The sequence below is a fragment of the Salmo salar genome, chromosome 14 (genome assembly GCF_965601325.2).
Source record: "Salmo salar chromosome 14, fSalSal1, whole genome shotgun sequence".
Lineage (NCBI taxonomy): Eukaryota > Metazoa > Chordata > Actinopteri > Salmoniformes > Salmonidae > Salmo > Salmo salar.
Genome location: NC_138304.1, coordinates 48,578,140 through 48,592,100, shown reverse-complemented (window position 1 = coordinate 48,592,100; position 13,961 = coordinate 48,578,140). Strand labels below are relative to the sequence as shown.

General features: G+C 43.9%; 1 protein-coding gene across 3 annotated transcripts; it reads left to right on the top strand.

The window, feature by feature from the left end:
- The first annotated feature begins 958 nt into the window (after positions 1–958).
- gorasp1a (golgi reassembly stacking protein 1a) lies at positions 959–10,869 on the top strand. Of its 3 annotated transcripts, none has more exons than XM_014141422.3 (9): positions 959–1,142; positions 2,317–2,397; positions 3,434–3,637; positions 3,833–3,919; positions 4,041–4,171; positions 5,892–6,000; positions 6,314–6,455; positions 7,437–7,598; positions 7,838–10,869. In XM_014141422.3, exons 1-9 carry the CDS (start codon positions 1,080–1,082, stop codon positions 8,365–8,367), a joined length of 1,509 nt encoding a protein of 502 aa, XP_013996897.1. In that variant the 5' UTR covers positions 959–1,079; the 3' UTR covers positions 8,368–10,869. The 3 variants fall into 3 exon arrangements, with proteins under 3 accessions (XP_013996897.1, XP_013996900.1, XP_013996899.1); XM_014141425.3 differs by having other exon boundaries at positions 979–1,142; positions 2,317–2,402; XM_014141424.3 differs by lacking the exons at positions 959–1,142; positions 2,317–2,397 and adding an exon at positions 2,428–2,705.
- Positions 10,870–13,961: the final 3,092 nt, after the last annotated feature.

The following is a 13,961-nucleotide window of genomic DNA, read 5'->3' as shown; positions in this document are numbered from 1 at the left end:
TGTGAGAGAGGCAGGTTGAGGTTTCCAGGGTTAGAGTAGTGCAGAAGTTGTCATATGCTGAGGCAGTGAAGAAAGTAGAGGAAGATGGGTCAAGGGGGAGGGATCCTGAGAGGAGTGGTGTGACTAGAAGATCTGTACCAGTACAGAGGGATAAACCACAAGTGATATATGTTTCAGAAAGATTGGATTTTTTGCAGTTAAAGCAATGGTTATCAACTGTACTGCAGGGATGGAACGTAAGTTACAGAAAAAAGAGGTTGTGGTGGCAGCTGCATAGAGGTTTTTGGGTGTGCGAGACTTGACGTAAGAAGAGTTACTGTTACAGTGCTAAATATGTGTATGTGACTAATAAACATTTGATTTGAAGAATTACAGGGTGTGTTAAGTGGTGGTGTCCCACCCGTTCAGGCTGTTGACCTGAAGTATTTTTTTTATTTAATTTTTATTTAACTAGACAAGTCAGTTAAGAACAAATTCTTATTTACAATGACGGCCTACCAAAAGGCAAAAGGCCTCCTGTGGGGACGGGGCTGGGATTAAAAAATAAATAAATAAATAAATAGGACAAAACACACATCACAACAACAGAGACTCCTCATAAAGAGAGACCTAAGACAACAACATATCATGGCAGCAACACATGACAACACAACATGGTAGCAACACAACATGGCAGCATCACAAAACATGGTACAAACATTATTGGCCATAGACAACATCACAAAGGGCAAGAAGGTAGAAACATCAATACATCACACAAAGCAGCTACAACTATCAGTAAGTGTCCAGTAGGACTAAATTGATTTAAATAGTGGAGTATATTATATGTTTTATTATTATTTTTTGTGCGTGTAGTGTTAGATGGTAGGGTATTTGTTTTAAGTGAGTTAATTAAGTATAAGTGAGTTATCGTCCAGTGTAGCAGGATCGTTGCTCTACATACTGCTCGGTGTCAGCAGTGTGCGACTAGTCTGGTCTGATATAGGAGATCTCCAATGACAAGATGGCCGTGGAGCATTAAGGGGAATCTGTCAACTCTCTCAGATACACTGAAATAATATTTTGTGCTTTCTATAATAATGGGTTTATCACAAAGCACCGGTGCGTCGGAAGGAGGAACAGATGGATACCACGTCCACGGGGTAATTAATGCGTCTTTATTTGTTATTATGTCGCTGCGTGTAGTTGTTGGCGGGGAGAATTGACGGTAGTATACAGAAGGCATACCGTGGTGTAGTAACCGGATAAGGCCTGCCGAAAGCTGATGAGGTGGCAGTTAGCTAGCTAGCCTTTATTTGGCGCATTGACAACACAACGATCTCACATTGTTTTAGCTCGAAAATCAATCAATCAATCGATCATAATAACGCTGTGTATAGTCTGTATACGATCTCTTTTCTCTTGTGTGTGAATGAGCAGCCAGGCCCCCCTAACTACAATATAACACAACTTAAACCGGTCAAATCCACTGTAGCTACTGGGCCTAGCGGTGACCGAATGACAACAACAACATTTTTTACGTTGACACCTTTTCATACATGCATTTATATTATACAAATGTGTTTCGCTACACGAGTTAACTATATAGTAACTTAGTAAACTCAACTCTATATATGAAGTTGACTTGACTCAATTAGTTAACGTTAGCCAGATAGCTGCTTTAGATGTGCCATTACATTCGCCTGAGAGGAACATGTTGATTTAAAACCGTGTAAAATCTATGGGACTACTACCAGGGTCGGTATAATTTGTGAAACTTTCCAACAGGAATCTGTTCCAAAAAGAACACGTTTGCTAACAAACAACGCATACCAAGTTGTATAGCGGCATAATAAGATACCTGGTAGGGAGTAGGTAATTTAGTTAAGTGTTTCACTCACCAAGTTTATTCCCCCCAAAAAATGTCTATCCTCACTCTGGTAGCCTTATGGACAAACATTAAGCATTACCTATATGATGAGTTGATGCCTATTCGGCAGCTAGTTAGCTTGGTGAATTAATCATTCTACTTTCTATGCGTTTATTGTACATCCTTGTACTTTACGACTTTCTTGGAACAGTATCCCGTTATTATACCCACCTGCTGCTATCTGCAGAAGCCACATGTTGCACAACAGCATAGCTGAAATGCGTACAATACTGCACAACACAGCTTACTTGACCCAGTATATGATCTACTATTTGTTGATCAACGGTACTTCTTGTGGAATTTGTTAGATTACATGTTAGATATTGCTGAACTGTCGGAACTAGAAGCACAAACATTGGATTAAATGGTTGTGTTTGTCTTCCCATGTCCACGTGGTGATCTGATAGGTGCAGGAGAATTCCCCTGCTGAGAAAGCTGGGCTGGAGCCGTTCTTTGACTTCATCCTCTCTCTGGGAGACCACAGACTGGTGAGGTAGTCCGATTCATCCTCTCTCTAGGAGACCACAGACTGGTGAGGTAGTCAGATTCATCCTCTCTCTGGGAGACCACAGACTGGTGAGGTAGTCAGATTCATCCTCTCTCTGGGAGACCACAGACTGGTGAGGTAGTCCGATTCATCCTCTCTCTGGGAGACCACAGACTGGTGAGGTAGTCAGATTCATCCTCTCTCTGGGAGACCACAGACTGGTGAGGTAGTCAGATTCATCCTCTCTCTAGGAGACCACAGACTGGTGAGGTAGTCAGATTCATCCTCTCTCTGGGAGACCACAGACTGGTGAGGTAGTCAGAGTATTTATTTTATTTGATTTATTTCACCTTTATTTAACCAGGTAGGCTAGTTGAGAACAAGTTCTCATTTACAACTGCGACCTGGCCAAGATAAAGCAAAGCAGTTTGACACACAACACAGAGTTACACATGGAATAAACAAACATACAGTCAATAATATAGTAGAAAAATAAGTCTATATACAATGTGAGCAAATGAGGTGATATAAGGGAGGTAAAGGCAATAAATAGGCCATGGTGGCGAAGTAAATGCAATATAGCAATTAAAACACTGGCATGGTAGATTTGACAGATGAGGGTGCAAAGTAGAAATACTGGGGAGCAAAGGAGCAAAATAAATACAGTAGGGGAAGAGGTAGTTGTTTGGGCTATTTATAGATGAGCTATGTACAGGTGCAGTGATCTGTGAGCTGCTCTGACTGCTGGTGCTTAAAGTTAGTGAGGGAGATAAGTGTTGCCAGTTTCAGAGATTTTTGCAGTTCGTTCCAGTCATTGGCAGCAGAGAACTGGAAGGAAAGGCGGCCAAAGGAGGAATTGGCTTTGGGGGTGACAAAAAAAAGCATTGTGATACCATCTTATTTATTTTCTACTATAGACCATCGATTAATATAAAATACACCTTAGATACTCTGTTCAGTTCCTCTATCTAATCTATCACACACAACCCCCACCCATGTGTTGCACATTTCCAACTGACAAACTAACGTGTGTCCAGAACCAGGAGAATGACGTGCTGAAGGACCTTCTGAAGGCTAATGTGGAGAAGGCGGTGATCATGGAGGTGTACAGCACTAAGACCATGAGGCTGAGGGAGGTGGAGGTGGTGCCCAGTAACATGTGGGGAGGACAGGGTCTGCTGGGGGCATCTGTCAGGTTCTGTAGCTACCAAGGAGCCAACGAGAACGTCTGGCATGTACTGGTGAGGACTTACCTGGCTGTCGATGAGGCTATGATTAGGTAGTAGTAGATAAACGTACACACGGCTACAATTTCAAACAACTAGGTATTGTTTTTTATCTGTGGTGTGATCAGTTGTCTGTCTGGTCTATCTGGTCTGGGGGGAGATCCTACATGTCGTTTCACATCATGCTGTTCTGTATGTTATTTTCTCTAGGATGTGGATGTGAACTCACCAGCTGCGTTGGCCAGCCTTCAGGCCCACAGTGACTTCATCGTTGGAGCAGACCAGGTGTTGCAGGATGTAAGCTTCATTATTATCCTTCACATTCTTAACGTTTTTAAAGTTGTTAACTCTGTTGACTAGGTCGTTGCCTTTTCATTTAGTGGGAAAATAACCCTTTGATCTCGGTGTCTGTCCTCAGTCGGAGGACTTCTTCTCGCTGATCGAGGCCCACGAGGGGAAACCTCTGAAACTGCTGATCTACAACACAGAGACAAACTCCTGCAGAGAGGTGGTGGTCACACCCAACGGGGCCTGGGGAGGAGAGGGGAGGTGAGTGGGCTGAGCCTTACCTGGGGAGGAGAGGAGAGGGGAGGTGGGCTGAGCCTTACCTGGGGTTTACCTTGACCTTACCTGGAGAGGTGAGTGGGCTGAGCCTTACCTGGGGAGGAGAGGAGAGGAGAGGTGAGTGGGCTGAGCCTTACCTGGGGTTTACCTTGACCGTACCTGGGGAGGTGAGTGGGCTGAGCCTTACCTGGGGTTTACCTTGACCTTACCTGGGGAGGAGAGGGGAGGTGGGTGGGCTGAGCCTTACCTGGGGTTTACCTTGACCTTACCTGGGGAGGAGAGGGGAGGTGGGTGGGCTGAGCCTTACCTGGGGTTTACCTTGACCTTACCTGGGGAGGAGAGGGGAGGTGGGTGGGCTGAGCCTTACCTGGGGTTTACCTTGACCTTACCTGGGGAGGAGAGGAGAGGGGAGGTGAGTGGGCTGAGCCTTACCTGGGGTTTACCTTGACCTTACCTGGAGAGGAGAGGGGAGGTGGGTGGGCTGAGCCTTACCTGGGGTTTACCTTGACCTTACCTGGGGAGGAGAGGGGAGGTGGGTGGGCTGAGCCTTACCTGGGGTTTACCTTGACCTTACCTGGGGAGGAGAGGGGAGGTGAGTGGGCTGAGCCTTACCTGGGGCTTACCTTGACCTTACCTGGGGAGGAGAGGGGAGGTGAGTGGGCTGAGCCTTACCTGGGGCTTACCTTGACCTTACCTGGGGAGGAGAGGGGAGGTGGGTGGGCTGAGCCTTACCTGGGGTTTACCTTGACCTTACCTGGGGAGGAGAGGAGAGGGGAGGTGAGTGGGCTGAGCCTTACCTGGGGTTTACCTTGACCTTACCTGGGGAGGAGAGGGGAGGTGGGTGGGCTGAGCCTTACCTGGGGTTTACCTTGACCTTACCTGGAGAGGAGAGGGGAGGTGAGTGGGCTGAGCCTTACCTGGGGTTTACCTTGACCTTACCTGGGGAGGTGAGTGGGCTGAGCCTTACCTGGGGTTTACCTTGACCTTACCTGGGGAGGAGAGGGGAGGTGGGTGGGCTGAGCCTTACCTGGGGTTTACCTTGACCTTACCTGGGGAGGAGAGGAGAGGGGAGGTGAGTGGGCTGAGCCTTACCTGGGGCTTACCTTGACCTTACCTGGGGAGGAGAGGAGAGGTGGGTGGGCTGAGCCTTACCTGGGGCTTACCTTGACCTTACCTGGGGAGGAGAGGGGAGGTGAGTGGGCTGAGCCTTACCTGGGGCTTACCTTGACCTTACCTGGGGAGGAGAGGAGAGGTGAGTGGGCTGAGCCTTACCTGGGGTTTACCTTGACCTTACCTGGGGAGGAGAGGGGAGGTGGGTGGGCTGAGCCTTACCTGGGGCTTACCTTGACCTTACCTGGGGAGGAGAGGGGAGGTGAGTGGGCTGAGCCTTACCTGGGGCTTACCTTGACCTTACCTGGGGAGGAGAGGAGAGGTGAGTGGGCTGAGCCTTACCTGGGGTTTACCTTGACCTTACCTGGGGAGGAGAGGGGAGGTGGGTGGGCTGAGCCTTACCTGGGGTTTACCTTGACCTTACCTGGAGAGGAGAGGAGAGGAGAGGAGAGGAGAGGCGAGTGGGCTGAGCCTTACCTGGGGATGTGGGCCACTAGGTCTTACCTGGGCTCTCTCTTTTTTTCTCTGAGGTTATTCTGTACGGCCTAAATGCCAAGGCTCTGAAACAGCAGTCTAAGTGATATTTGTTTTGTAGTTTGGGTTGCGGTATCGGATACGGCTACTTGCACAGGATCCCATCCATGTTCCCCTCTCTCCCTGAAGATGACTCCAAACCAGAGATACCCGCCAATGGATACCAAGAGGTATGGATGGGCTCCTTGTGTTTCACTACAACTATGGGAATGAGACAGAGGGAATGCCACTATGCCAGTCACTTGTACAGTAATGACACATGAGTCTACAGGCCTGCTAGTGACAAGGCTTACCGTTACCCCCATTACAAGGCTTATGACATCATAATGCAGTAAACGTGGAACTACAGGTGTCTACAGATGACAACAAGGCAACAGCGACCATGTTGTCCCCCCCCAGGCACATTTACAGAAGTGTTGATTGATGTGCATTGTCCCTGTGAAATGAATAAAGTGTAATGTGTTGTTGCTGTGTGATCCCCAGGCGTCTCTGATGGTGGGTCAGTCTGGCCCACGCCTGGGACAGGGAACAGAGAGAACAGACCAAGATAACAGACTGGAACAGATCACTCTGCAGGAAGAGGACAGTCCTCTACCTCCACCCATACAGGGAGTCATGGTTCCAGGTGGGCTGACTGATTGGTTGGTTACAGGGAGTCGTGGATCCAGGTGGGCTGACTGATTGGTTGGTTACAGGGAGTCGTGGATTCAGGTGGGCTGACTGATTGGTTGGTTACAGGGAGTCGTGGATCCAGGTGGGTTGACTGGTTGGTTACAGGGAGTCGTGGATCCAGGTGGGCTGACTGATTGGTTGGTTACAGGGAGTCGTGGATCCAGGTGGGCTGACTGATTGGTTGGTTACAGGGAGTCGTGGATCCAGGTGGGCTGACTGATTGGTTGGTTACAGGGAGTCGTGGATCCAGGTGGGCTGACTGATTGGTTGGTTACAGGGAGTCGTGGATCCAGGTGGGCTGACTGATTGGTTGGTTACAGGGAGTCGTGGATCCAGGTGGGCTGACTGATTGGTTGGTTACAGGGAGTCGTGGATCCAGGTGGGCTGACTGAACGCTAAGAGGGCGAAACACTCAGAATTTGTGAACAGACAATCTGACGAACTCCCAGGGCGCACTCTGTCACTCCAGAGTGAATATACGAATGCACCCTAGATCATTATAAAAACACATATTCAGCCAACACATATAAAGCCATAAATGAAATAGGAGTTCATTAAAATGTTTGTCTATTTTTTTGTTGTTGGGGGGGGGCAATAGCTACTCGTCCTTGGGTCCACATAACGCTATTATACACACAGTCAGAAACCAAGACTCTGATTACTATGTCTTTACTGTTCATCTTCCATGACCTCTGTGCTGTGACCTTGTTTGCTTTGTTTGGCCCTTCAGCTAATAAATCTCTTTCTGTGTTCCTCTAGGTTTCTGAGGTTAGGTTCTGAATCTGTGAAACTGTTATATTGATGCAGCCCCTTTGTCGTTGTCTGTTTTATTTTATCTTGAACTACCTCTGTGCTCAGCCAATGCTTTGTCTTTTTGCCTGATAAGGAAGGGATCCTTTTTAGGTTCTGAATCTGTGACTCTGTGTTCCTCCAGGCTTCTCTGAGTCTGAGGTGGCTATGATGGCCCCTGACCCATCAGAAGACATGGCTGATCGGCTGGACCTGTCCGTCTCGTCCATCGACATGACCGGCACCTCTCTGGCCGTACACGAGGATGTGAATGAGGAAAAAGACAGCAACGACATCTCCGGCATCGGTAAGTTAACAATAACATGGAACTTATTGAAAGGGAAACAAGGTGTTGTTTTGGTAGTGTTTGTATTTTCAATTGGTTGCCGTGTCAAACCAAGACAAGCACACTGTTGTTGATATTTATTATCACAATGTGAAACGATAGACCCTTATCACAATTTTTATACCGCTGCAACCAATTTGTCCAACAATGAATCTCCATAGTCCCAACGTTGACCGTGTCTCTCCTCTCTGTTCGTACAGAAGAGCTGGGTGACGGTGAGCTTCCTGAGACGCCACCAGAGAACTGGATGGAGACTGAACCTCGGGAGTCCCTTATCATGCCTACCGAATCACAAGACCAAGCGTCCGAATCCGCTGGATCCCCTGACACAGTTGTGGAGGCTCCATTCGCCCCTCCTCCTGTCGTTGAGTCCCTCGCCCCTCTCGTCCATGCTGAAGCTTCTCTCCCAGACCCAGACATCACCTCTTTCTCCCCCTCCCCTCCCCTGGACCTCCTGCCCCAGGACCAGCTCCAGCCAGAGCCCCAGGCTGACCTCCGGCTTCAGCCCCAGATAAGTGACATCTTGGTGGGGGACTCACTCACTCAGGAGGACGTCCCATTGGATGGAACACCACCAGAGCCAATGGTAGAGCCTGACGTCATCAGCTCACTGGAGCAACTCTCTGTGGAGCAGTCTGAAACCGCCGCAGCGGAACACCACCATGATGACCACGAGTGTTGCCATGACCACCACCACGAGGTCAGCAACCAGGAAGTGGAGGAAGAGTAGCTTTGTGTGTTTCTGCCTGAAGAAACACTAGCAGAGATACTGAGCAGTCAAACAACATGGGGCATTTTCAGAACGTTGGTGAACAGACCTGGGGTGATGTATTGAGATGAGACACTAATAGAAAGAAATGTAATGAATTTGACTGACACGGTTCCCCAATTTTATATGATGACGATGGATGTCTGTTCTACACTATACATTTCTATCTGAACATCCTAAACAGGTCTTTGGTATATGAGTGATGGCGAGCATACAGTCTACAGTTGGTAATACGGTATGGTCCGAGAGAACGTTGTACAGTTTTTTTTTTTTTTTTTAACGACTGGTTGGATGGTTCGAAGGGTCACGAGACAGATCATGGTAGAAATACTCAGACATACATAACAATAGCTCTCTTGTATTTTTGGGTGTAGGATCCTATGTTACAAGTTCAGCTTAATGCTCCAATTAGCCATAAGGGTTGCAATGTTATGAACATTTTGTAGTTTGTTTTAGTGTAAAAAAAAAAGTAATTATTTTTTATTATTGTTTTGGATTTCTTAAAAAAACTAACAAATCAAGGAATGGAATGGCCGTGTTATAGATCCTAAGATAATTACACACACAGATAAATACATTCATTATATATTGTTGAACTACTTTATAGAATTCACTACGACAAACCAGTGATGTATAAACTTAAAGCATAGTTGCACCTTTTTTAATATTTTATTTGTGAAAACAACTCAACTTTTTTTTTTTGTCCAGTAATTGTACTATTCCTGTTGAAATACACTACTTGACAAATACGAGTGGACCTCATAGGCCTGGGTCTAATACATTCAAATACTTGAGCTGCGCTTGATTTAGTTTGCCAGTAGACTTGCATGGCCCTCCTTCTAAATCCCGTCTCGTTGACTCGAACGTGAGAAGCCTGGGCTTCTGAGGGTAGTTTGCCAGGTACAATGGAATAGTCTCAAAAGTGCAAACTTCAAGCTAAATGAAGTGCATCTCAAATGTATTTTTGACATATATTTTTACATCCATACTTGAACCAGGTTCAGTACCTCATGACATCTATATAATCAATCGGGTACAGCTTTTTGTTGCTCTTTTTAAAACACCTATCATTTGGAAGGGTTCAAGGTGAACCTTTGTAAAGGCCGTCATTGTAAATAAGAATTTGTTCTTAACTGACTTGCCTAGTTAAATAAAAGTTAATAAATATCCTTCGCACTTCAGCAAACAAAGGAGCAACAATGATTTAAAAACCATGTGAAGGACCTACCAAGACAAACAGCCAAACGGACTAGGTAGAGGCAGAAAGGAGTTTTGGAGCACTCCACACAAAAAGGCAGAGTTTTATTTAAGCTCACTTTAACCCATTGTACAGGATGAGAACAGGTGATGTCTTCCTTGGTTACTGTTATAGGAATCCATGTTAAATTAAGTTTAAAATATTTGAAAAAGTCATTGTTTTTAAAGCATCAAATATAGCAATATTTGTTAGTTTTGTGTTTACAAAAGAAAGACATTTTTAATGTGGGATCAGGTTGTAGTTTTTAGTTCTTAAATTCAAGAAAGTTGAATCTGTACTTAAGAGGTAGAGGTAGACCTGTTTTCAATAAGTTACAGTGCATTTATTTGTTGGACAATATAATTTTTATGGATTTCTGTAGCGTAAGGGCCAGATTCAATCCGATCGCGTTTTGTCGGCTATGCACCTTTTTATAAAGTCAATGTTCCTGTGTTCGCGGAGACCGCATTCACCAAAGCTGTATATGTTGGCTCAATAGTAAATTACCTTTGAATGTCAAGCGTGCTAAATCTCAAATCTACCGAATGATCGGATTGAATCCCAGCCTTTGTTGCAGTGCATTTATTTTTAAACGGTGTCATGTTATGGATTTCTGTACACCCTAGGTGAAAGGTCATTATTTTGTAAACATACAGTAGGGAAAGTCTCATTCCTCCATGTTACCTCTTATGTTTCGTCATTTTTGTGATCTATGCAATTGTCAGCCATGTTTGTAGTTTGTGACTTTCTTTTGCTGTACGCAACATACTGTACTGTAGCCATCATGGAAGTCATCTGTAAGCTGGAACCACAGACAATACAGTATCAGGGTTGGGGTCAATTCCATTTTAAATTAGACAGTTCAGGAAGTACATTGAAATTTCCAATTCTCTTAAATTCTTTCTGAATTGACTGGACCTCAACCCTGTACAGTAGCTTCTGATTAAATAGTGACACTACTGTTGTTAGTTTAAAGGTTTTGTGCAAATGCTTTTCTGTAAGGGAAGGTTCTTTTTGATGTTTTTGATTTAGGCTAGGTACTTAGTTGCGAGAAATGAGAGGAGGGGAAAGTATTTTTGCTAATATTTTATCAATGGATGGAGCGTTTTTATTGTTAAGAATGAGTGCAAATGAAATTGTGAAAATTGATGAATATTCTCTGTAAAGCTTCTGATGAAAAAATGGAATCACTTCTAGTCACTGGAATAAAAATGGTCACAATTTTATTTTTGCCTTTTTTTCTCAACTTTTACATAGCATGATATTAATATGTTCTGATGTTATAGCATGATATTAAGATGTTATTAATACGTTCTGAGATGTCATAGCAGGATATTAATACGTTCTGATGTTATAGCATGTTATTAATACGTTCTGAGATGTCATAGCAGGATATTAATGCGTTCTAAGATGATATAGCAGGAACAACTGGCAAGTGTCTTCACTGACATTTTCAACCTCTCCCTGACCTGAGTCTGTAATACCTTCATGTTCCAAACAGACCACCATAGTCCATGTGCCCAAGAAGGCAACCTGCCTAAATGAAAGGCTGGTCATGGCTCACATCAACACCATCATGCCGGGAAACCCTAGACGCACTCCAATTCACATACCACGCCAATAGATTAACAGATGACTTAATCACACTCCACACTACCCTTTACCACCTGGCCAAAAGGAACACCTATGTGAGAATGCTGTTCGTTGACTACAGCTCTGTGTTAAACACCATAGTGCCCACAAAGCTCATCACTAAGCTAAGGACCATGGGACTAAACACCTCCCTCTGCAAGTGGATCCTGGACTTCCTGACGAGCCGCCCCCAGGTGGTAAGGGTAGGCAACAACACATCTGCCATGCTGATCCTCAACACTGAAGCCCCTCAGGGGTGCTTGCTTAGTCCCCTCCTGTACTCCCTGTTTACCCACGACACAACAATGGTAGGCCTGATCACCGACAACGATGAGACCGCCTATAGGGAGGAGGTCAGAGACCTGGTGCCAGGACAACAACCTCTCGCTCAATGTGAGCAAGACAAAGGAGCTGATCGTGGACTACAGGAAAAGGTGGGCCGAACAGCCCCCCCATTAACATCGCTGAATTTGAGCGGGTCGAGCGTTAAGTTCCTTGGTGACCACATCACCAACGAACTATCATGGTCCAAACACACCAAGACTGTTGTGAAGAGGGCACAATAACACCTTTACCCTCTCAGAAGACAAAAGATTTGACATGGGTCCCCAAATCCTCAAGAAGTTCTACAGCTGCACCATCGAGAGCATCCTGACCAGTTGCATCACCGCCTGGTATGGCAACTGCTCGGCATCTGACTGTAAGGCACTACAGAGAGTAGCATGTACAGCCCGTCAAGCTTCCTGACATCCAGGACCTCTATACCAGGCAGAGGAAGGCCCAAAAGATTGTCAGACTCCAGTCACCCAAGTCATAGACTGTTTTCTCTGCTACCGCACGGCAAGCGCTACCGGAGCACCAAGCAAAGGGCCAAAAGGCTCCTTAACAGCTTCTACTCCAAAGCCATAAGTCTGCTGAACAATTCAAATCAAATGGCCACCTGGACTATTTACATTCACCCCCCCCCCCCCCCCCCTTGGTTTTTACAGTGCTGCTACTCGCTGTTTTTTAATCTATGTACAGTCACTTTACAAATTACCTCAACTAACCTGTACCCCCGGACATTGTCTCAGTATCGGAACCCCCTGTATATAGCCTCGTTATGTAATTTTCTTGTTACTTTTACATTTTGTATTTTTTTTTATTCAGTAAATATTTTCTTAACTATTTCTTGAATTGCATTGTTAAGGGCTTGTCAGTAAGCATTTCACGGTATGGTCTACGCCTGTTGTATTCAGCTCATGTGACGATTAGATTTTATATGAATGTTAGATTTTATAGAATGATATTAATACGTTAAGATGTTGTAGCATGATATTAATACGTTATAAGATGTCATAGCATGACATTGTTAAATGTTATTCCATGATATTAATAGGGTAGACGTTATTCCATGATATTAATACGGTAGATGTCATTGCATGACATTAATACGTTATAAGATATAGCATGTTATGTTAAATGTTATAGCATGATATTAATACGTTATGTTGTAGCATGATATTAATACGGTAGATGTCATTGCATGACATTAATACGTTATAAGATAAAGCATGTTATTATGTTAAATGTTATAGCATGATATTAATACGTTATGTTGTAGCATGATATTAATACGTTATGATGTAGCAGGATATTAATACGTTATGTTGTAGCAGGGTATTAATACGTTATGTTGTAGCAGGGTATTAATACGTTATGTTGTAGCAGGATATTAATACGTTTTGTTATTGCGTGGTATTAATACGTTATGTTGTAGCAGGATATTAATACGTTATGTTGTAGCAGGATATTAATACGTTATGTTGTAGCAGGATATTAATACGTTATGTTGTAGCAGGATATTAATACGTTATGTTGTAGCAGGATATTAATACGTTATGTTGTAGCAGGATATTAATACGTTATGTTATTGCGTGGTATTAATACGTTATGTTATTGCGTGGTATTAATACGTTATGATGTAGCAGGATATTAATACGTTATGTTGTAGCAGGATATTAATACGTTATGTTGTAGCAGGATATTAATACGTTATGTTGTAGCAGGATATTAATACGTTTTGTTGTAGCAGGATATTAATACGTTATGTTGTAGCAGGATATTAATACGTTATGTTGTAGCAGGATATTAATACGTTATGTTGTAGCAGGATATTAATACGTTTTGTTGTAGCATGATATTAATACGTTTCGTTGTAGCAGGGTATTAATACGTTATGTTGTAGCAGGGTATTAATACGTTTTGTTGTAGCAGGATATTAATACGTTTTGTTGTAGCAGGATATTAATACGTTATGTTGTAGCAGGATATTAATACGTTTTGTTGTAGCATGATATTAATACGTTTCGTTGTAGCAGGGTATTAATACGTTATGTTGTAGCAGGGTATTAATACGTTTTGTTGTAGCAGGATATTAATACGTTTTGTTGTAGCAGGATATTAATACGTTATGTTGTAGCAGGATATTAATACGTTTTGTTATTGCGTGGTATTAATACGTTATGTTGTAGCAGGATATTAATACGTTATGTTGTAGCAGGATATTAATACGTTATGTTGTAGCAGGATATTAATACGTTTTGTTATTGCGTGGTATTAATACGTTATGTTGTAGCAGGATATTAATAAGTTTTGTTGTAGCAGGGTATTAATAAGTTTTGTTGTAGCAGGGTATTAATACGTT

Bases quoted from the DNA above. Each gene is read 5' to 3' on its own strand.
- gorasp1a (XM_014141422.3), top strand. From the start codon at position 1,080: ATGGGTTTATCACAAAGCACCGGTGCGTCGGAAGGAGGAACAGATGGA. The intron at 4,172-5,891 runs GTGAGTGGGCTG...TTTGTTTTGTAG, and splicing joins GCCTGGGGAGGAGAGGGGAG to TTTGGGTTGCGGTATCGGAT. The intron at 7,599-7,837 runs GTAAGTTAACAA...CTGTTCGTACAG, and splicing joins CAACGACATCTCCGGCATCG to AAGAGCTGGGTGACGGTGAG.